Here is a 23,384-nt window from a genome sequence, read left to right on the forward strand (position 1 = left end):
GAAGTTTTGGACTGCTGCAGAAACAGACTTGTTCCTTTCTGAAATAAGGTTCCTGTCCATCCTGAGGATCTGCTCACTTCAGCTCAGAGAATACTAGATGAACTGCTGCAATTAGGCAGCCGTGATGATGCTGTGGGCAACAGAAGAGAAATATTGTTTTGATTCAGTCTAGCTTGTGTTTAATAATAAAATTGCTCTGTATAATTGACACTGGCCTAGGTCTGTGTGTGATATTTAGGCAGTATAATTATTTCAGATATATTGAGAGTGCTTGGGGAGTTGGCCCTATAAATCTGAGAGCAAGAATAATCTGCTAGGCAGGGGGCTGCTAGGATAGAGAGTGATTTGTGGCCATTTACGTAGCACCTGTCAGGACCTGCTGCTTAGCTCATCTGGAGCGGTTTGACTGCAGTGCAGATTTCCTCTAAGAAGAGATTTTCTTTGAAAAGCTTTCGCACAAGCAGTGGGTAATTTCACATGGGTTAAGTAACATAAAGCATTTTTAGCAAAGTGGCAGAAGTAACTCAGAGCATGATTATTGGCAGGGAAAAGGGTTCCTTTCAGTTATCCTCCGTCAATGACAAGGGGCACACTTGGGATTTGATCTTAATGTGTGAGGTAGGGATGGGCTTGCTAGATCTGACTGTGGTGGAAATGAAAATGTATTTTTCTTGTTGGACAGAAGGGAAGGTATCTGTGCCTCAAGCAGGATGGAGGCAGAATCTATGAGGAATCAGAAGTTCCCCACTCCAGGGGCAGTTTTTGTGTTGATACTTAGGTAAGCTGTTCCCTGTTCCACTGATTGTTGTCCTTCAGCGGGGTCCACACTAGTTAGAGTCTGTGGGAAGGATATGCACCTTGTAGCATCATTGGGGACAACAGTAGCAAAGGGTTAATGCTATCAGAAATGCTGCTGCATATTGGGGAGACAGCAGCATCTTTTATGAGCAAAAATGCACATAGGACCATCATGTGGCTGTCTAGCCATTTGCCCTGTAAGGATGTAAATTCCTGATTGCAAGAGACTGGGAAGATATAACCAGGGGAAAAGTCCACTCAATTCATATGCATCTTATTTACCCCTGGGTGCTGTTGGGCATGTGGCATGGGGTAAGCAAACTCTCACTTTGCTTTCACGTGGCTTCGCAGACATGGAACAGGGTTCAGATGGGAATAGAGACTGGAGCCTCTTCACCCAGCTTTTGGCTGCCTGAAGTATCTCAGCATGGGACATTCACCTCAGCATGCCAGGGCAGCACTCCCTCATTGCTGTCTGTGCGCAGACTTGCTCCCTGTGTGTCTTGGTGTGAGTGGGATGAGAGCCCTCATGTCCTCCCACAGCCCAACCTCACTGCTGCTTGTCCTTGCCCTGCCTTTGATATGGTGGTATGGGGCAGGTTGCTGAACCTGATGTTAGCCTTGCTGCAGAGTCTGCCAGCTCCTCGTGCACCCTCTGCACAAACTGTTTGCCTTTTCTGGGTTTGGCACAATGTCCCCATTGTCCACTTTTCCCTTACTGTTCACACAAGCTGCTCCACCTGTCCAGTGTGTGTCGGCAGCTGTCACGATCCTGTGCTGAGCAGAGTAGAGCAGAGCAATCTCTCTCTGTCTCTCTCTCTCTCTCTCACATTGGAGCATGTTGCCATGGCAATGCACAGTCTGCTGCACTCTGGGTCTCCAGGAGCCAGAAATGATGGTGCTTTTGCAACACTGAGGTAAACATCTCTCTTTTGCTGTATTTAGCGCATCCACCCCTCAGTAAGAGTACCAGCTCCTTTTGGCATTGGCCTCCCCTTGTTCCCTGCATGAAGGCAGGTAGCTCCAGGCACAGAGAGCATGCCTAGCCTCTGGAGCCAGATTTGTGGGGGTTTGAGTGGTGCCTCTGTCAGTGGTAGTGGCCCTCCCATCACTAGGCTGGATGGGTTTGCCATGTATGGATTTGCCATGAGGGGTGCTGCTCGGCAGCTGCATCATTTGTGGGGTCAGCCACTGGAACATGCAGTTTGCTCATGTGGGGGTGTGGCTACAGCTCTTCTGGCTGCTGAGTGGGGAGATGAGTCCCTAGGTGCTTGTTCATGACTCTGCCACTGGTTTGCACTGATTACCTTGGGAAAATCATCTCTTTTCCCCTAAGCCTCTCTAAGAGTGTGAAAGTCATCTTGCTCTCTCTTGCACTTTGGGAAGGCACCCCAAGGACTCAGGCTAGTGAGTGCAAATACTTAGAGTTGTGGAAATTTGCTGATTTGTCTCTCTGAGGCTTGCCAGTACTTTGCTGTAGGTTTTCACTCATTTCTCCAGTGCTCTGGGAATCCATCAGTATTTCTCACATCCAGAAGCCTGTAGCTTCTGGCAGTTGATTGAAGAGTCTTTTTGCAGTGTTCTTTGTTATTGCAGGCAGTAATGAGCATGGCAGGCTGTTGCAGGCAGGGAAGTGTGGCTGCGTGAACTGAAAATGAATATCTTGCTTGATCTGCTGGCATTTGTTCCAGCATCTTTCTCTCCACCTCTCTTCCTCTTGCTGTTGGTGTGTGTGTGAAGGGGGAGTTGATGCTGGAGAGGGGAGCAGAGCAGAGCAGGGGAGGAGTTTCTATCAGCGTCTTCCTTTTCTTTTTCTTTTTTTTTCTCCCATCCAGTGACGTGAGCAATGCCTGGAACAATCAGGCTGGCTCCAAACACTGTGCCTGAAGATGCTGGAGAAAACAGCCTAGTGTGCTTTAAGCAAACACTGATTGCTTGAGCCTGGGCTCTCCAGTTTTAACCTTTTCCAGTTCCTCTGCAGGGGATTGGGAAGTTTCATTAGCTTTCTTCCTTCCCATCCCATCCACTCACTTTTGGAAATGATTGGAGTTAACAGTGTTCAGAGCACCAGCAAAGTCCGGGTGAGAGCCACAGGTTCGGTGAAATACTCCCGAGAAGAATCTCTCTGGCGGCAGTCCCATCGGTCAAAATCTATGAAAATCTCCAACTCTTCTGAGTTTTCTACTAAAGAAAGCAAGGTAAATGACTAAATATTAGTATTGTTTTGCTTGGTTAGGCTCAGGGTTGGTGTTGGGAAAAACGCTTTGCAGGAGTTAAGAGCTCTGGATGATCTGCAGTGATCACAGAATTGCTGTCAGGTCATGAAAAAAAATCTCTGCATTTGAGGAGAGACCTGAAGGTGAAAGAGCTCTGGTGTTATAATGATCAGGTCTTAGTTGAATGCCCTGTCATGGAGCTTGGTACAGTAGTAAACAGGAAAAACTTGCTAGTGACAGTGCTAGTTGGAACTCTACTCTTGGGAAATGTGCCAGAGTTAGCAGGTGATGTCCTTCAGTTTATTTGTTTAACGGGAATTGTTTTCTATATAAAAATAATTTTTAGTCCTTACCTACAGCTCTGTGGTTTAGTAGGTGTGGATGCTAGCTGAAAATATTTTCTCAGTTGCATGCATGATTAAATACTGCTGCCAAGTATTTATTAGGAAGGCATTGCTTGTGCATTTATAGGAATACATTAGAGTACTGTAATGGTTGGTAGCACAGGCTATTCCCAGCTGCTACAGTGACTGTGTGCAGCATCTCCTCACCCAGCCCAGCCCAGTTATTCAGTTTCTAAGCAAACAACCCCCACACCATGCAACATCTCTTTTTTTTCCTCATCCCTCTCTCCCACACAATAATGGAGAGGCACCCAGGAACTCCTGGCAAGTGCTTTAAGAGCTGTCTCCCTCTCAAAGGTGCTCCATATCTCCAAGGGTTGGATGAATTTATTCAGTGACAAAAATATGCCTCTAATTTCATTATTATTGCCAGTTGATTCTGACCTTGGGATTAAAAGATACGACCTCTTGCAGAGGTGTGCATCAGCCAAGCATTTAACTATGTCTTGGGTCCATGTGCATGCAAAGCAGGCACCATGCATGGATCTTCCTGTGGTGTCCCTTCCCTAAATCTCCTATCTGTTCTGTGAGAAACCTCCTCTGCCATTGGTGAAAAGACCCCAGCACTGCACAGTAGTGCCTAGCAAAACACTCTCTGCTAGCTTACAGGTTGTGTATTTATATATACAGCATTTCAGAGCCTGAGCTGTGTAACTTAAATCACAGGGTAACTGCAACCAGAAATAAATGTTAAGTATTTTTTTCAATTTAATTAAATAAGCCTCTGTTTTCAGGACCTTATAAGCCATCATTTTCAGGCTGTTGCTGATGCAGTATGTGCTTTTCCAACAAATATCAAAGTAAAGGCTGCATCTTGCAGGTGCTCTGGGACCCTGCTCTTGTGACCACTTTCACCCTAAGCATGGGAATAATTGCACAGTATTTGGTGGGAGGATTTATTCATGAAAACTCTCCTGCGTATGGTAAAAACTCAAGTCTTTTGACACTGGATGAATTCCTTAATCTCTGTATCTTCCTCTCCCAGGTTTTGTGTCCACTGTGTGTGCATGGTGTAGCGTTCTCAGGGCAGGGACTTTCTCCCAGGGATGGTGTCTGACACGATTCATTAACTACTGCAATAATGAAAGCTCTGTGTTCATTCCTCCATGGAATTCACTTTTCTTCCTCCTAAGTGCTGTAGGTTGTTATTTGAGAGATATCCACTTCTTTTCCTGCCTATCTCAATATGCTGGAAAGAACACTGCAGCTTTGTTTCAGTTTGTTGTACTGTTTCCTTATTTCAAACAAAGATTTTTGTATCTGCAGGGCATCTGAGATGCGTAAAAGCTGTGTTATGGAGGGCTGAGAAGATCCCTGTATTCCCTTCAGTGGTGCTTGCCTGCTTGATAAGATGACAAATGGCTCTGCAAGTGATTGGTGTTGTGATTTTGGACAGTCCTTTCCATCTCTCTGTTCTCCTTTCTGATCTTGTCTGCCCATTTTTTGCTGACGTTGCTGATTTTGAGAACTGATTTATAATTGAGCTTTGGCTCTTTCATACTGTTGTGTTGGTGGAAGAACCTGGAGGTTAATCTGTAGTGTGGCAAAGGAGCTCTTTTTATTAGTGTAACTGTGCATATGTGTTTGTCCATCACTTTTCAGGAAATGTCTTTGGTTCTAGGCTGAGCTTTACTGGACACCAATGCCATGTAGATCTCCTCAGTCTTAAGTAAGGTTTGGTTTGTAGACTTCATATTTCTGTGGGTGTGTCTCCCTCTTTGTGTCTGGACTGCCTTGTATTTTATCTGCTCCCCATATAAAGTGAGTACAATGCTCAAGACCTGTTTCTGTGACTGTTGCAGCTGACTTTGGACAGGAGATAGATTTAAACCATTTGTGCCTGAGAAACATACTCCTCTTTTACTTTTCACTTATATGACTCAGCCTATTTTGGTAAGCCAGAGCATATTATGTATGCTCATGCTTTAGTAGTATGAACAAAGTGCCAACATGGTGCCTGCAGAAAAGGTCTCCCTGATGTCAGTGTCAGAGAAGCTAGGTAGCCCAAGTATATTTTTTCTCCTTGACACACATCAGGTTTTGCCTCTGTGTGGACAGGCTTCACTAGGGGGATGCATCCCAAGTGTGTATTATAGGCAGGTACCACAGCTTTAGGCCAGCAGAAGAACCTGTGAAGTGGTGCTGTGAATTTTGTACCATTGTTCTGTGGAGGGCAGGCTCAAGTCCAGACTGCATGCAAGGTGAGTCTATGTATCTTAGGATCATCTGTGTGACCCAGCATGCTCAGTAGTCTCTTTTACTGACAGACTTTTTTTCTGCAGCCAGGGACTGAATTGCTAAGTACTTGTGCCTGTCCTGCCTGCAAATGCACAGGGCCAATAAAACAGTTTGAAATAGGCTGTGTAGGAATAGGCTGTGGAGGTGCTCCACTATCAAGAAGTACTTCTTTAGCCTTTTCTCTATTTTTCTGTAATAATTCAGTATGCTGCCTTTACAATAACACTGATGAAACACTTCAGCAAGTACAGAAAAAAAATCTTTTCAAGCAAGCCATGTGTATTAATACAGAGGATGCATTTCTTCTGTGGCATTAATTTCCTGGGTCTCAGGAGCCACAGCTAATCATCCTTTTCTGTTTTATGATGGTATATCTGGCACAATCTTTCTTTCCTTTTTTTCTTTCTCCCCCTCCCCCTCCTTCTCCATATACAAACCAGATTTTTAACAGAGGAGTTTCTCTTCGAAATGTTCTCCTCCAGTTGGTGACGCACTTGAAATTCCCTGGGTGAAATGATCTCCTTTCCTTCCTTCTAAAACATTCCTATCAACCTATCTCCTCCTACACCAAAACAGCATTCATCAGTTCCATATGCTGCTGAACAGCTCTGTGCTGTTTTATGAATAATGTATGCTGGCTTGTTAGAAGAACGTTTGTTGTACAAACCAGTGGAATTTAAAATTGAGAGCAATATCAGCAGACGTGATGCTATGCACTAATGCACAGGCTTCTTGGGGTACTATTTTGGCACCCTTGCTGCATCCCCATCTGAAGGGGGGAAAATGCATGAGAAATAGAGGGTGTGTGGGCTTTGAATCTGGCAACAAGCTACAGGCACTCAGTGATCAGAACCCTTATCCTCCCTTTGCCAGGTGTTACAGATCTGTGCATGAGGACAGGAGAAAATGTCAAGATCTGGGTTTTGAGGGAGGGTGGCAAATAGCAGGTGGTGGAGTAGTATAGATCTGTATTCCAAGCGAGGGCCACCCTTCAGATAGTGATCTAAACAGCAAGCTACGAGTGGTATATAGCAACCAATATAGCTCTGCATCCAGACTTGGCAGAAGGCAATGATACAGAGCTATGCCCTGGTCCAAAGGATGAGCACATTAACAGCTATTAGGACTCCATGTGGACATTGTGATGTCTAGTATCTGTTGCCTCTGTAACCTGTTTTATTTTTGTAGAGTTCCGCTGCTTCAGTTGTTTTTTCTTCCTCCAGTAAAGCACATATGGCAGGAGCTGGAGCTGATGCCTGTCTGACTGCTCAGCTCCAAAGGGCAAAGCCAATGGACAGGTGGTCAGTGACTGGGGGAGGTGCTGTGACTGCAAAGACTGAGCCTGTCTTTGCCCTCAGGTGTTTATGGGTTTTCCTTGCTGCTTGAAGTCAACTATGCCATTATCAGCTGAAGAAGAAGTGTATCCAGGCAGGGCTGCCTCTGGAAGTGGCAGCAGGGAAGTGGCAAGGGCCTGGCTCAGAGCACACATGCATCCCTGTTCTGGGGGCATCAAAAGCCACCCAGGCTATCCTCTGCAATGATCAGATGATCATTCCTCCAACAATGACTCCAGAAATCAGGGAGGAGCTGGATGCAAGAAAAGACTGTGGGAGACGAGAACTGGAAAAGACAGTCTGGGTCATCCCTGGTGTCTCTATGAACTTAGTTTTGGTTTTGCCTATTCACTGGCTCACAGCAGGCGATACAGTGAGCTCTTCTGTGCATGGAGCAGGTGTAAAAAATGTGCGGTATATTCCTTTCCCTCTTGCTAGGCTTTTCTGCATGGGCTAGTGCAAACAGAAAGTTAGTAGCTTTCTTCTATGTTGCTTTTTGAGGGGAGGAATTGTACAGTGCTATGGGATCTCTTCAAGTGTCAACCCTGCTGGCCAGGTTTTGGGGGCCCTGTGTCTACTCGTAACTTAGATGATTTACCTCTCAGTATCTGCGTAATTTGCTGTGTCTTTGTCCCTGTGTATACACCTGGTTGTGCCTTTCTTTTGTGCACTACTTCTGCATGCAGAGGCTGACTCACAGCATCACTGGCAGCTGGCAGGTGACAAGAGCAGCCTATTCAACCCTATCAAAAAATGGGTCCAGTGGTTTGTGCATGTGGCAGGATTTTGAGGAAGGTGAGGGTGGTGAATGACCTTTTTTCCTTTGGTAGCTTTGTAAAATAAACCAGAGTTTTCAGGATCATTCTCTCCATAGTTTTGCTTTTCTTTCCAATTGGAATAAAAGTACCAATTTTAGTAGTAGTGAGAGCTTGTGGAAATCTGGGGTTTTTGTGGACCTACTTGCTTACAAAAGGGAAATGGGGGTGGAATTCAGCAGTTTTTTAGAGCTACAGCCTTCCACTTAAAAGGGAAAGTGTTTCTTGCCTAGTTTATGAACAAATACAAACAAATGCCACAAACACATAACAAATCTCTTTTTTTTTACACTTCAGTCTTCTAAGGGTCAAATTGGAGCTGTAGAAAACAGCATTGCAGTTAAAACACGGAAGTGCCTATGATTTTGCCTACTGTTCTCCTTTATGCAGCAGTCAATTTCTTTTATTCTGCCTTCAAAATTGCACTTGCTTCTCCAAGGAGTTTATAGCCATGCAGAGCCTGAGGTGTGATGTATCTAGAGATCAACACTAATCAGAAAGGGGAAAGCTGTAAGCTGTAAGGAGTAGGTCTTTGTGTTCTGGATAATAGGGATAAAAAGTCAAAGCATTGAAGTCAGACACTGCTGAGTAGTTGGTATCTGGGGGTTTGGATCCTATTCAGAGTAGCCTTGGGTGACAAAAGAGATAGAAAGTGTTTCCACTTTCTGACTGGTATCAGTCCAGCTTGGAAGATGACACCTATGCAATATTCATTCTATCATTCACTGCTCTGGTTCAACCTCCTATTTTCTGGCTTACATAGCAAATTTGCCAAACGCTTCCCAGGCTAGCAGGTAGGAAGTGGTGATTATTGTCAATCTGTAAGACTGCTGTAAATGAGAGCTTTTTTTCTTTTTTCCTTTCCCAGAGAGAAAACACGAGTTAATAAAACCTGTCCTTGCAGCTAACTAAGTACAGTGAGAGTCATGACCATGCCGTAATCTCTGATGAGCTTTGTTGCAATTTGGCGAAGCATTTAAGTGCTTGTCTCCAAGTTTGTTTGATTTAGTCATACTCTGGAGAAATGCCTATTGAAAAGAGCTACTCTCTGTATCAGGGCCTTGGGGAATAGCCATGAGGTAAATCAGGGAGCAGGTGCTGTGCTGTACACGTATGGTTCAGTTGTAAAACATGGCAGGAGGAAATTTTGTTTCTCTGGAATATGTGAGAGCCCAGGTAGATATCAGGAAAATGTTAAAGTAGAAATTGTTTTGGAGAATTGACATAAAGCAGATCATAAAGGCTGGTGAGTCCAGCAGCAAGTGCGCAGCCTTGCCAGCAGTCTCTGCCAGAGAGGTGAGTTGGGGGCAGGCATGAGAACTCATGTATTTGCATCCCTGCAGAGGTCTGCTTGCTGAGGTCCCAGTGAACATGCCTGGTAGACACACAGAACATACACAGGTTCACAGAACACAGTTGCCTAGGCTGTTCATACTCTCTACAGTTTTCTTTCTGTTTTGTAAATACCAGAAACTTTTGACAGGCTCTGTTTGAGGGTCAGTGGGGGGCACCATGTCCTTGGTCAGATGTATGCCGTATGACTGGGTTGGTGTCTGTTACTCCCTAAAGAAGGAAGATGATGTCTGGCTCATTAGTAAAGGTTAGGACAAACATAGCTCTCTTTTCGCAAGGCAAAAGCCTGGGGCATTTGTTATCCCTGCCCCAATCTGGACTGCTGCTTTTGAGTGTTCTGCTCTTTGGCTGCAATGATCCCTAGAGATGTGCTTAGCAGTGAAATCTCATAAAAACCTGCACAGGGCAGGTGTTAATTTTCAGAGGTTTTGACCCAATCTTGTTGGCATTTGGGCCAGGGAGCAACAAATGTGTTTCCTCAAGCCAGGTTTTTGCTGTTTCTGAAACACATTGAGCTAAATTTGGAAAAAAATATTACTTCTGAAAAACTGGGGAGACAGCTGAAGGAAGTATGCAGCCTCTTCACTTTGTATTTGGAGTAATTTTCTGGCTCAAAATGTAAGAGAATATTTTATTCATAGCAGGAAGAAAAGAACAAGTCAAAGAATAAGAGAGGGGCTTTGGCCAAATCACATAAGAAGTGCTTGGTGACTACAGGAACCAGTATCAGCATTCGTTTGTGTATAAAAATGGAGTTGTGTCTAATTCTGCTGAACTGGCAGGAGAAATATTAACTCTTTCTTTTGCTTTCTTTCTGCAGAGTGGTCTTGAAATCTCTTGATAACTCTCACCTGAAAATTAGCAAGTGCTTCCAAATTGCCAGAAATGCCCATCTGTTCACCTTTGGCTGTCTGCCTTTGGTTCAGAGCTCCTATATACTTCAGAGAAGATAGGTTTTTAGAAATAGTGAAAACTCCAAACTTGGAAATACTTAATTATATCTCTCTGAAAGGCACAGTGAAGCTCAAGTTAGTGTTGAGGACCTCTCTTTGCTAGCTCAGTGTCAGTAGGATGAGGCATGAGTATTCTTTGTGTTCATATCTGTTGTATTGCTCTGAGAAACTTATTTTCTTGGAACATTGTGACCAAGAGTTGCTGCCTGTGTAGCACCAACATGAAGTGAATTGTACCATAATGTTTGACCTGCTTTTTATGGTTTGGTTAAGCCAGATTTCCAGAGACTGAATATTAAGGATCTTCAAATAAGACTTCCAGATTCAAAAAGGAGCCAGTGGATGACAGAATGAAGAGTGGGATATGCTCATGGTATTGCTCATGCGAATTCAGCTGTGGCATATGCACAAGACTAATTTCAACTCTTCAGTTTCCAAATTATTTTTGGTTTGGGTCAGCATTAAGGCTATCTAAATGTTACTGGTTTTGTTGAGCATCATGCCATAGCTATTATAGTATGTGATTTTGAGGCTTGTTCATACTTGATGTGCTACTTTTTGCTAATCATGTGCATCAACAGTTCTTCTACACGTTAACATATTTTGAGGCTGTGTAGGAGTTATGTGCCAGAGGGAGTAAATCTAGCTATGTATATAAGGTGAATTACAAATGCAGATTATACGTGTGAGAATCAGGGACATTCCATACCAAAATACTTCACTTGAGTTAAGTGACCTTTTTCAAGAACTCCATTAGCTTGGTAATACCAGAGGTTTATACATTGTATACATCAGCTCGTGGGGGGCTGAAATAAGACATACTTATCCTACTGATATATGTACTTTCTCTCAAAAAAAAAAATTAAAAATCCATCCCAGCTGTCTGATACTCACCCAGTCTTAAGTCAGGTTTCAGACCCTTTTCTCTGCAGGCTTGTATCAAAAACAGAAATGTTACCTTTGGTGTCAAACCTACTGGGCACCTTTCCTATGAATTGAAAGAGGAATGGTGTTAGTGGACAGCAGTCCAAGACAGTGATCTTGAAGCACAGAAGTTGCTTAACATTCATTTTCTGTTTTGCACTTAGAAATTGAACATGTTTATGTTTAGGTGTGTGACTGGGAAAGCATTCAGGTGTCTGTGAGGCTCAGGAACTTTGGGTAGCTCTTCTGGCAAATTTTCACAGATCGGCCCATATGATGAAATCCTAAAGTCCACATTAAAGTCATTGACCAAAAGGTTTCATTGAGTGTCAGGAATTAGACTGAACTTGAATTTCAAGGTCTTGTGGCTTTTGCTAACTGGAAGTAAGGTTTATTACCACCCGAGGAGCTAGAATGTACCTAAGTCCATTGGAACCAGTGAGATGTATCCCTGAATCCTGAGGGAATTGGCTGATGTAGTTGTCAAGCCACTCTCCGTGGTATTTGTAAAGTCACTGTAGTCATTAATTCACCATTGTATTGGTGAAATCCCAGTGACTGGAAAAGGGAAAACATTGTACCCACCTTTTAAAAGGGTAGAAAGGAGAACCCTGGCAACCAGGGACTTCCCAACCTCAACACCTGCCTGGGAATATCATGGAGCAGATCCTCCTAGAAGCTGTGCTCTGGCACCTGGAGAACAGGGAGATGATTCAAGACACCCCTCACCAAGGGCAAGTCCTTCCTGACCCACCAAATGGCCCCGAATGATGGAGTGACCATGTTAGTGGACAAGGGAAGGGCTACAAATGTCATTTATCTGAGCTTCTGTAAAGCCTCAGACAGAGTTCCTCACAACATGCCTATCTCTTAATTGCAGAGAGATGGATTTTATGCATGGACTGTTAGATGGATAAGAAAGTGGTTGGATGGTCACATCCAGAAGGTAGTGGTCAATGGCACAGTGTCCTGATAGACATCAGTGACAAGTGGTGTCCCTCACGGGTTCATACAGGGATCAGTACTACTTAATGTCTTCATTAATGACATGGATGAAGGCACTCTCAGGAAGTCTGCAGGTGACACCCAGCTGAAGGATGAGATGACATCCAGAGCGACCTGGACAAGATAGAAAAGTGGGTGCATGGGAATCTCAAGATGAACAAGACCAAGTTCAGGGTGCTGCACCTGGGTCAGAGCAACCCTTGTGTCAGCACAGGCTGGGGGTGAGCAGATGGAGAGCAGCCCTGTGAGAAGGACTTGGGTGTGCTGGTGGCTGAGAGGCTGCGCATGACCCAGCCATGGGCACTCCCAGCCCAGAGAGCCAAACGTGTCCTGGGCTGCATCCAGAGCAGCGTGGGCAGCAGGGGAGGGAGGGGATTCTGCCCCTCTGCTCTGCTCTGGTGAGAGCCCACCTGGAACCCTGCATCCAGCTCTGGGGTCCCAGCACAGGGAGGACATGGAACTGCTGGAGTGAGTCTAGAATAGGGACACCAAAGTGATTATATGGATGGACCACATTTCCTATGAAGACGGGTTGAGAGAACTGGGTTTTTTCAGCCTAGAAAAGAGAAGGTGTAAAGGTGACCTAATTATGGCCTTCCAGTCCCTGAAGGCAGCCTGCAAGTTGTTTTTACAAGTGCATATAAGGAAAGGACAAGGGGCAGTGGTTTCAAACTGAAAGAGAATAGGTTTAGACTATATGTTAGGAGGAAATTCTTTACTGTGAGGAGCACTGGAACAGGTTGCCCACAGAAGCTGTAGATGCCCATCCCTCAAGGATGGGTTCAAGGACAGGTTGGATGGGGCTCTGAGCAACCTGGCCTAGTGAAAGGTGTTTCTGCCCATTGAAGGAGTTGCCATGGGTGGAACTAGATGGTCTTTAAGGTCCCTTCCATGGCTATTTCATGATTCTATGTTCTTAAAAAGGCACAAACTACAAACCCCAAAAATTGCTTGAGAAAATGATTGTAATCTTAAAACACACATTCAGTATTTTTTTCTTAAGTGGAATTTCTGCTGAAGATTATCACATTATCATTAGCAGATACAGGACTTTGTTGATCAGAGACTGCTTGCTTGCTGATAGTAGCTGGGTGTCGTTACTCAGCATATTAATGTATGTGTAGGAGGGGTCAGACAATAATTCCATCTTATTTCTCTCCCTTTGCAGGCCCTCTACAATTCAATCAAGAATGAAAAGTTGGAATGGGCAGTGTAAGTATGCTTCTATTGTAGAAATTAGAAGTTTAACAGTAGTACCTGTGTAGTAATCTGTTTATACATCCTATGTCACCATCTGTGTGGGCTCCAAAACCTGCAGAAGATAGCCAGCGTACATAATGGGTTTGCTTTTTTGCTAATGAATGACCTGGCAATATAATGCCTCATCTGTTTCTCCAGCAAGGGGAATTGTTAATGATAGGAGCCAACTGCATTTGTAAGGAAAGAGGACATTTCATTTAGTAGGAAACTTCAGCCTGAAAAGAGAGAAATTAAATCCTCTGTTGTTCTATGTCTGCATAAATAAAACAGAAGTTGATGTCTCCCTTTATCTTTCTGTTCATTGTGTCAGAACCGCTGAATAGAAACACACTTCTTGGATTGAGTTTCCTGCTGTTGGTTTATTGTCTTGGTTTGTCTCCTGATTAAGTATGGATAACTTGACGACAACCTAATGTAAAAGATGGTAAATGGACAAAGTCTGATATCACTCCCTCCAATCTTTAGGTGATTTTGACAGGATAACACTTGTTAACTATGTAAATGCTGCAGACGAGAACAAACTTCAGTTTCAGATTTCTGATTAAAATGACATTTCTCTGTGCTTAGGCTCTATGTAGTCTAATTATGACAGGAAAGGGCAGAAGTGTCTACTTTTGATTTTGCCACTTGCAGAACAGTGCATTTTGGTATAAAATAGGAAAATGATCTCTTACATATATTTTAGCTATACAAGGGTATTTCCCTGTGCATATTTACATATGTGAAACTTCACCTTCTTGGGAACAAGATATGTCTGGAATGCATGCTTCTGCACCTCTTATGCTAGAATTTCTAGCAACTGTCTTGCAGACCCAGTGGCTTTTTTATCTTCATTGTTTTAAGTTCATGATCTGCAAACAAATTTCTTGTAAGGGTGTGCAGCCTCACAAGAGCAGCTGGTTCCAAGTGAGATTGCTGTCCCAGTTCAGAAGTGTGTTAGGTGGTGTCAGAGTAGTAAAGAAGGTGTGCTTTTAATGGGAATCAGCAGGAAGTACCATCTCTGATGAGCATTAAAAGTCATGGTGGGAGACATTTTCACAGACTGTGTCTTGGGTCTGGAACACGTTGTGTGAATCTTACATGTCACACCAAAGCTGTTTGCCAGACACTGTCACAGGTACTTTAGAACCAGCAGAATCCATTATGTGACTTTCTCAATGTCAGAATTTTCCTCCAGCTCTTGCCAAGAAACTATACCGTGTCTAATACACTTGGGCAGCCTCCAGGTGGCAACTGGCTCATGGCTGGCTCTGCTCCTGTGAACCTCAGTCAAGGTGATTTATGAGATCTTGCTGCTGTATAGGTGGTGACTGCTTTGGCATTTACATAGTCTAGTCCATGTCCTTTGTTTGGGGGAAAATTCCAAACAGGCTGGAAAAGTGATAATTCAGACTCTTTCTTAAATAAGGCCTTGGGTGGATGTAAAGCTACTTTTTTACAGGAGAATGCTCAAAGGTGCCAGTTGTTGGCTCCAATCTGAGACTGACGCATAGCTAGGACTGATGTTACAATTAATTTCCATGATGAAAAACAAAGCTCATTCTGGGCATAGTCAGTACCTTTAAAGCTGAGAGTAGTGGCTGGAGGAGGAAGTGTGAAGATGTTTCTCTTCATTTTTATAGAGATGTGTGGTTGGTGTAAAGTAATAACCCCAAGAAGCCCTGGGGCTCCCTGAGCTTGAGGGAGGAGGCACATATATCTCTTGCTCTGCTGTTTGATCTGCAGAGAAAGCTGAATGGGAAGGAAGCATGGTCAGTTTTGTTCTGGTGGGACCAAAGAAAATCCTGTCTCCCTTCCAAAGATGATTCTTTTGCTTCCCTGATGCAGTTGGCAGGGTAAGAAGAGGGAGGTAAGGCAAAGGTGAAGATAGGACTCCAAACCCCCATATAAGCTCTCCTGCAATGCTGGCATTTCGAAGGAATGCCTTTCCTCCAGCCAGAAATCCTTTGAGGATCTAAGGCGCTCATCAGCTAACCAAGGGTTTAAGAGCTACTCTGGAAGTACATTATTTAGTAGGTTAATGGCTATCAGTAAGTCCATAGACAGGAAAGGGTAGTGGTGAAACATAAGATGGGGAAGGACTGCTATGCAATCCTTATCTTACTAATTGTGAGCTAGGTGTGTTATCATCTTAAAGAGTTTGCACATCTTAAAGAGTACATTTCCAGTAGAATTATAGTCTGATCCAAAGCCCAAATAAAAAAAGGGCTACTATTGACTTCAATTTTGTAATCATGAGAAGTGACACCTTAATCAGCAGATATTCTCCAGAGACTTTCAGTAGGAGTGTTCATTTGTCCTTTTTGAACAGGAAAGCATGAGTCTCTGAATGCAAGTCTCTCTGAAGAGAGAATTGCATTACAGTTCTTGTTTTGCAGTAGTGCCTGGTTCAAGTTCTCCACAAAGTTAAAAGTGAATAATCTGTAAAATAAAGAGATGTGACCTGGAATATATACTGAACTGGTGAATGTGGGATCCTGAAAGCACACTTCTGCTCCACACTGCATGCCCCAGAGGTGTGAACTGTTCTTCATGTCTGTTGTGGATGGCCTTAAATTTGAAACAATGGAAATTTGAAATCAACCTTTAAAAAGGTTTTTTATTAATTTACACCAAGGCATAGGTTTGCCTGGATAAAGTATAGAAGTGCTTTCATTCACAAGAGGTTTTTGTGAACTGGTTGTTCTGTCTGGAGTGGGTTAGGAAGATCCAGCCACAGAGGCAAAGAGATAGATTGCCTGGCCTCCTAACATCCCTTCGTTGTCTATAATACTATATCCTCCCAAGGTTTTTAGGTGTTTCTCATTCTTTGACTATCACACTGACCATTGTCAGCTTTAAGCTGAAAAAGAAAAATCCATTTGATTACAAAGGTGCCAGAGCTAAATATGTTTTATTTGCCTGATGTCTGCATGGAAATGTCATGGTGGCCATTACTGTTTTCCTTTGTTTGCAATACTGTGTCTGTTTACTGTTGAAAGTAATAGGAGGAAAAAAATCATCATCTTAAAACAGGTGATCTAGAATTAATTTATGAATTCCCAAAGCACTGCTTACAAAATTGCTAAAGCCAAATGGCTGCATTTGAGTCAGTTGTGTCCCAAAAGCCTTCTCTCAGCAGAACAGTGTAGTTTTCAGGAGAATCATTTAGTTTTTAACTAGCCAATTATATACTTCTTTAACCAGAGGAGTGTACAGGGATATGGTATATTCTTCTTTTGTTTCTCCGAACTACACTGAAAATTATTTCCTTTCAGCCAAAACAAAACAGGTCATTCAGTTAGTGATGGTGAGAAAGAGATGCTGCCAAATCAAACTGTGATGCTGAGATCAGGGTAGTTATAAAGACATCTGTGCTGAAGCTCACCTTTTTCTAGGTCTAACTGAGAAATCTCTCCCTATTATAATTAACTTTTGTCTCCCAAGTTCTAGGATGCTTCTGGTTTGCAACTTCTTGATTGGTTTTAGAGTGGGGGTCACATGGTATTCAACCTGGTTCTCTTCCTTCCCTCCTCCCACTGGGAAAGATGCCAAAACTTCTCTCAAGTCAATTTCCTAATAGAGATGCTGCTAGTTTCATGGATGCATGTTACAAACCTGAATTTTTTTTTCAATTGCAATATTTAAATAGATGAACTCAGCTTTCTGCTGTGTCATATAAGGTTGCTATTTGAACAAATGCAGAAGAGATGAAGCAGAGTTTTAAAAATGAAGGGCTTGACTACATGGCTCCAGATCAGTGATTTCAGAATTTTCCAAGGCAGAGCCTCAAATTGGACCATAGATTGTAAAGAAATAAGAATTTTATTACTGAGAGGATCGGATGATGCTTTTCTCCCAGAAGACAGAAATGGGACTTTCTTGCATAGGGTCTTTTTGGGAGAGGCAGGAAATGCTTTTCTTCACCAAAATGGCAACATCTGGGTTTTTGTTTTTTTCACAACTCTGTGTTTAAGAATAAGGGGCAAACTCTTTCTAGTTGTCAGTTACCATGTATTTGGGAAGAAAAACATTGCTGTTTCAATGCTGTGACTGCAAGTTCATAGCACAAGCAGGTCCTGGGTTTGGTGTGCTGGTTCTCATGGGCAGCCAGAGGGTGGTTACTGCTCTCTCTTTAGCTCCTTTTCCAAAGAGATAGGCTTACAGAAGTGAACTGAAGCTTCTTGTTTTGGGAAGCCTTGCAAACATCATGTGCCATAAGCAGAATCTTAAAGAAACTCTACAGATGGTAATCTTTTCCTATCACCAGTACCCTGCAGAGAAGAGACACTGTGGGTCCCATTTCCTATGAATGGAAAGTGGGACTTAAGAGAAGTTTGCAGTATCAACCCTTTTCCATCATCAGGGAGGAGTCACCAGAGGAATTGCTTCCAGACCCGAGTAGGGAATGATTTTCCTCTGCTGATCAGGGGCAGAAAAATCCCATAAGACTTCTGCAAGCCTGATTGAACCTTCATGATGATGTTTTGCCTACTGAAAGGTGTTTTGGAACCATTGTGGGTTTTTTCCCCCTAAATGCACAAGGATCGCGTTACTTCCGGTATGAAATCGAAAAGAGAGGCAGTGGTCCTGCCTACCAAAAGGATCTGAGCTAATGCCTGTGTGACACCACGTCCAAGGCTCTGAACATACCTGCACAGAGATCACCACTGACTCTTACCACATCACTGGAGGCCTTCACACTGGGGATGTTGCAGCCCGTGGATGATCTGTGAGAGCCATCTGAGGATGGGCAGGTAGTCACACTCCCCACAGTTTAGGGTTTCAAACAAAGATCAGTTTTCAGGTTTATGTATCCAGAGGCTTCCCTGAATTTTCTGCAATTCTTTCTTACAAAAGTACTGTAAAGGCTTGTTAGAAGTAAGCTCAGATTGTTAAATCCCTGATAAACAGTATTTGGGACCTATCTATTCAGCCATCTTTGGAAGATACCTGAGGGAAAGCCAATACTTGAACTTTTTTTGCTACTTTGACATTCCTCCGAATCATCTTGCTTTCTTCTTATGTTTGACCACTGAAGTAACATGGAGTATTTGGGCAAATGAGTCCCAGATCCCCTGGTTTTCATCCACTACTTGATTGTAATGAGTCCTTCCTGCCTCTTTGTCTCCCTTCATTGCCTCTTGCAGACTGATTTGTGTATCTTGCCCTACTGCATCTTGTCAGAGCACTCAGCCCTCAGAAATGCCTGAAGCTTCTGAGTCTCAAAGAAGTCCCATTTTCATGATAGAACAAAAGACCAGTTCAAGGTTTGTTCAGTGCTGCCAGCGGTTGTGACAGCAGATGCTATTTTTTCCTTTCCACCATGTCTTTTGAGGAATTCCTGTTTTAACAGGTACCCTAGAAGTGCTGAGTTTAAGAGCACTGCCCCCAGCTCTTAGTGGTGTCCAGAATCCCCACAGGATTGCTCATCCTACCACAGAGGCTGCTTGATTAAGGGCACTGGTATATTCCCACAGGACAGTTGATCAGTATACAGTAATTCATTCCCATAACTCCAAAGGAGATAGCTTATTCCAGGAAAGTGTTAAGCCTTTTACTGCAGTTGGTCTCTGCTGACAAGGAGAAATCTGCTGTGTCCTTGGCTGAAATCCCAGAATTCACAAGGCACTTCTGTGTGACAAATCAGCCTGTGTGCTTACGGCCTTTGAGAGATTTTAGTCTGGATTAAGTGCCTCAGACTCATGTTGAGAGAATTTGCTTCTGGAATGGACATATATCTAAGAAACACATAGTACACAGTGGTTCTGACTTACCAGCAACTAGCAAGTACACCCATGTAGGGTAGGGACAAGCAAAATTGTCAGAAATGCCTACACCTTTTCAATTGGGAGAGGACTTCAACTAAAGCATACTTGCTTTGACTAATAAAAAATTTTGTACAACTTTCTGTGCTGTACACACATCAGTAGGCTAAAGATGCAAGGACTGTTCTTCCTTGCAGGAATCAGGTCTTGAAGTAAAAGTTTTGTTCCTCTTAATTAGGAGACCTTGCAAGACAACATCATGAAGGTATGGTGTACCTCCTGACTATATTTCTATAATTTATATGATGTGACCAAAGTCAAATGCTTGGGAACATTCCCTGCTGCTACAGAGTTCACTAATACAGCCCTCATGTTTCTGGATTTGTTTTCCTTGTTGTCAAACCAGTCTCTTAGCCTTTTTCCTCTTCAAACTAAGTTATTCCCCAAAGACCATTTCATAGAATCATAGAATAATTTTGATTGGCATCATCTAGTTTAGAAAAGATTTCCAAGATCATTAAATGGAATCTTTGACTGAACATCACCCTTTCAACTAGGTCATTGCACCAAGTGCCACATCAATTTGTTTCTTGAACACTTGCAGGGATGGTGACTCCACCATCTCCTTGGGAAGTTTGTTCCAATGCTCAACCACCTTTCAGTGATGAAATTTCTCCTGATGTTCAACCGGCTATGTCCTCTCATCATTCACTGGTTGCCTGGGAAAAAAGGCCAACCCCCACCTGGCTACAACCTCCTTTCAGGCAGTTGTAGAGTGTGATAATGAGCCTCCTTCGCAGCAGAGCTGAGGATAAGGTAGATTTGTTGCTGTAGCCTGCAGTTCTTGGAAGACATTTTTTTGAATGGTCATTCCCACAAGCAGGCATGGTAGCAGTGTATTCCTAAAGGAGCTTCTGGATTGATATGTGTCTTGCTAATTGTCACATAATACATGCTTTGAATGTATAGATGTGTTTGGAAGATCTACTTGAGCTTGCTCTCTCTCTGCCAGTCATCTGGGTCCAGTGAGATGCATCAAGTTGAGGTCCACCCCCAGTGGGTTAGCAATATTAGCCATCATTATACTCAAATGATTTTTTTTTTTAATCAGATGCTAGTCTTAGCAGGTGTTGCTACCATGACTTTCCAATGACAGCCTTCATACTCCCTGACACACCTTTCCTAGTCACCTGGAAAGGAATGTATGCAGATTTCAAAGGATGAAGGGTTACTGTGTAATCTGGCCTGTTCTCTGAAAACTGTTGTCCTACTGTTGTGATGGACACCCTTTACTTCTAGGTTGCCTAGTCCTTTTTAGCCTTTTCCTGTGACAAGCAAAAAGGTATTTATTAGTCAGACAATGCTTGTGACTTGCATTGTTGTCCCCAAGAGCTCTGTGGAATACATCGTCCTAATAAGTAATATTTTCAGCAGCATTTTGTTTCCAAAGTAAAGATGACATAATTCACCTAGTGTGGTTTTTATTTTTAAATTACTAATTTTATGCTAGTCTGCAGAGGAAAATAAAGAAAAAGAGGTAGAGTCTGTGTTTCATAAGCTAAGTTAAGGGGTAAGCCACAGTGATCTGTAGTATTCTAATTCTTTTCATCTACATGTGAGCTCATGAAGAAATTGGGGATTTTTCAGCTGAACCCAGCAGGCAAATATTTCCCATTTTAGCACTCAAATACATGGAATTAAAAATAGGCAAAGTTGGAGGACACAGAACACTCTCGAAGTCTAATCTTCTGAGACAATAATGGAAACTTGGGCTTTTTGAAAATCTGTGTCCTGTGCTGGTGAAGTAGGTGAACTGAAGCTTTGCTGTAATATGTCTATATTTTGATTTCTCCCTAAGTATGGCCCTCTATAAAAGAGATAGGTGTATTTTGACAAAGAGTGTTCAAAAATTGCTGAAGTGAAACTTTGCTGATTAGTCCATCCTTCATGCATGATTTTCACTGCTTTTTAAGGGATGAAGAAGAGAAAAAAAAATCTCACTCGGATGGTACAGATGAAAAGGATAATGGGAACCAGACAAAGGCTGTCAGTCGAATTGGCAATTCAAATAACCCATTCCTGGACATCCCTCATGACCCCAATGCTGCCGTGTATAAAACTGGATTTCTGGCTCGGAAAATCCATGCAGATATGGATGGAAAGAAAAGTGAGTAATTTTTCAATCCTAATGTGTTATTTTCTTGTTATGTCTTCACAATGCCACTTGCCAATGAGCCCATGTACTTCTCAAGGCAAATAGTGCTGCTTCATTAGGGGAAATAGCAGCCCTAACAGGCAACACAACAACTGGATTATCACAATCTCACTGTTAGGCCAGAATTTACAATGTTCAGTGCCATTTGCAGCAGCTCTAATGCATAAGAAGTAATGTGATACAGCAAAGCCTTGTGAATTTTTGGGCTAAAAGAAAATAAATGTAGTGGTTTACAGATAGAAAATAATTTCAAGTGAATTACAGTAGCTGTTCTGCAGTAATTTGAGAATTCTCCTTTTCCTTATGTGACACCAGATTGTTTCGGATCTCCCCTCCTCTCTGGGTCGGTCTTTAAAGAAAGGCTGTTCTTTACCTCTGTTTAGAAGGTAGTGTTCCCTTCCATACTTTCCCAGCCTTGGGTTATGTATCCAATGAAGGGTAGCAGCTTTTGGCACCAGCCAGCTTTTTACTATGCATTTCCTGCCCCTTTCTTGTACTAATACTGCTGTGTCTCTTACTTATTTTAATTATCTTCTTCCCTTCTTGTCCTACTTCTGTTTGCAATGTACTAATTATCAAGGGCTTCTGATGCACCTGTGTGTGTTTTGTTGTTTGGATATCTTCATTTCTTGTCTATAGATCATGGAAAAAGCTGAGGTTAGTCAGAGCATATGTATTTTCCCCAGTAACTGTTGATGATTGGCCTATTCATGATTCACATTGGTGGGCTAAATCCCAAAGACAAAGTCTGGCTTCATGATGCGTTTCTAATAACAGCCAGTTTCTCCTAGGCTAAGCTCTTTGGTTTTCACATGTTTTACTAATCTATTTTAGAAGGTACAATTAGAGGTCATATTTTCAAGATGGAAGCTAACAGCGGGACAACTGGATTCAGACAGAGGTATCAAAATCAAGCTAACCTAATTCTTTGTGGTGACTGGATACTCTAAATAGGCTCGTCTTTATTAAACATCTTCTTATTCAGCCTTAATAAGTAATTGTATCTAGTTACCTTTATTAAATTATTTATTTAACTATAAATACCAGAATTGCTTGTTATTTACCACATTGGCATTCTGGAGATAACTCTCTTATGAGTAATGTAATTAGGGCCATGTTTTCAGAAGTTCCTGTACAATTTAAAGGTCTGTCTTTCTCAAAAAAGTTGCATTCTGGCTTTTCAGGTGCTAATAAAACTTTTTTTGTTGGTTTGTTTGTTAGACCCTTTTGTATTTCATTTTCTAATTGAGTCCTTGCAAGGCAGAGATGAGCTTGTATGAGATTTCTAATGAAGTGCTGTGCTAGAATGCTCATCTGTATTTTCTCAGGAACCTAGTTCTGAGGGCTAAAGCACTTAGCACTTGGAGGAGAAGGATGTAACAGGGTCCAGTGACTGGAAACTGAACTGAACAAATGCCACTTAGAAGTAAGGCCTGCTTTGCAAGATAAGAATGATTAACTTCTGGGACAAGGGACTTGTAACCTCTTCATCTTTACTTTCTGTCTTCAGATCAGAATGGGATGCCTTTCTGAGTGTCATTCTTTAGTTGTGTGTGTATTAATTTTGTTATAGTGTCAGTGATACACTATATGGATGCGGTCAGCGGTGTTTGCTTGGTGGGGAGTGAGCTTAGATGTAGGCTTCTGGTCTCTGGTGCTGTAACTGTACAGCCATGCCTAATTCTCTCCCTCTGTTGCACCTGAATTTCAGACTGGATCCTTCAGCCTTCGTGTTGAATTTACTTCCCCCTGCCCCACCACTGCTTGTCTCGAGGAATTTATGGGCTAGATATGTTTTCTCTGTTATGTTCTTCAACCTCTAACTGACTTTGGCTTTCTTATGGGGTTGGCTATTTTACATATGATTTTGCTTGGCATCTTCTTTCTCAATGCCAACTTGGGTGTGCAGCAGCAGTAAAAGGGAATGATGCTCTGGGGAGACACTGCTTTCTATGTAGTATCCCACTGGTTCTGAGCAGTTCCTGCCAGCCTGCTGTGGCATGTAGAAAGACTGCTGCTTTCTGAAAACTGCTATAGTGCATAGCTCAGACGTAGTTGTGTAGGGGCAATGTCTGCCTGTCTTCAAGAGCACAAAGACCAGATCTCTGTGGCTCTTTGTGGC

General features: G+C 42.7%; 1 protein-coding gene across 3 annotated transcripts in view; it reads left to right on the forward strand.

Annotated features, from left to right (window-relative positions):
- The window catches only part of PSD3 (pleckstrin and Sec7 domain containing 3), a 115,998-nt gene that overhangs the window by 66,308 nt on the left and 26,306 nt on the right, over positions 1-23,384 (forward strand). For 2 of the 3 annotated variants that reach the window (XM_036402951.2, XM_036402952.2), the window contains 2 exons: positions 13,209-13,252; positions 21,021-21,214. In XM_036402951.2, coding sequence (XP_036258844.1) covers positions 13,209-13,252; positions 21,021-21,214 — 238 coding nt within the window. Of the gene's footprint in view, positions 1-2,645; positions 2,997-13,208; positions 13,253-21,020; positions 21,215-23,384 lie in introns of those variants that run through there. The other variant, XM_054517887.1, reaches the window with a different exon arrangement.

This window comes from Molothrus ater, chromosome Z, assembly GCF_012460135.2.
Source record: "Molothrus ater isolate BHLD 08-10-18 breed brown headed cowbird chromosome Z, BPBGC_Mater_1.1, whole genome shotgun sequence".
In the NCBI taxonomy this organism is placed as follows: domain Eukaryota; kingdom Metazoa; phylum Chordata; class Aves; order Passeriformes; family Icteridae; genus Molothrus; species Molothrus ater.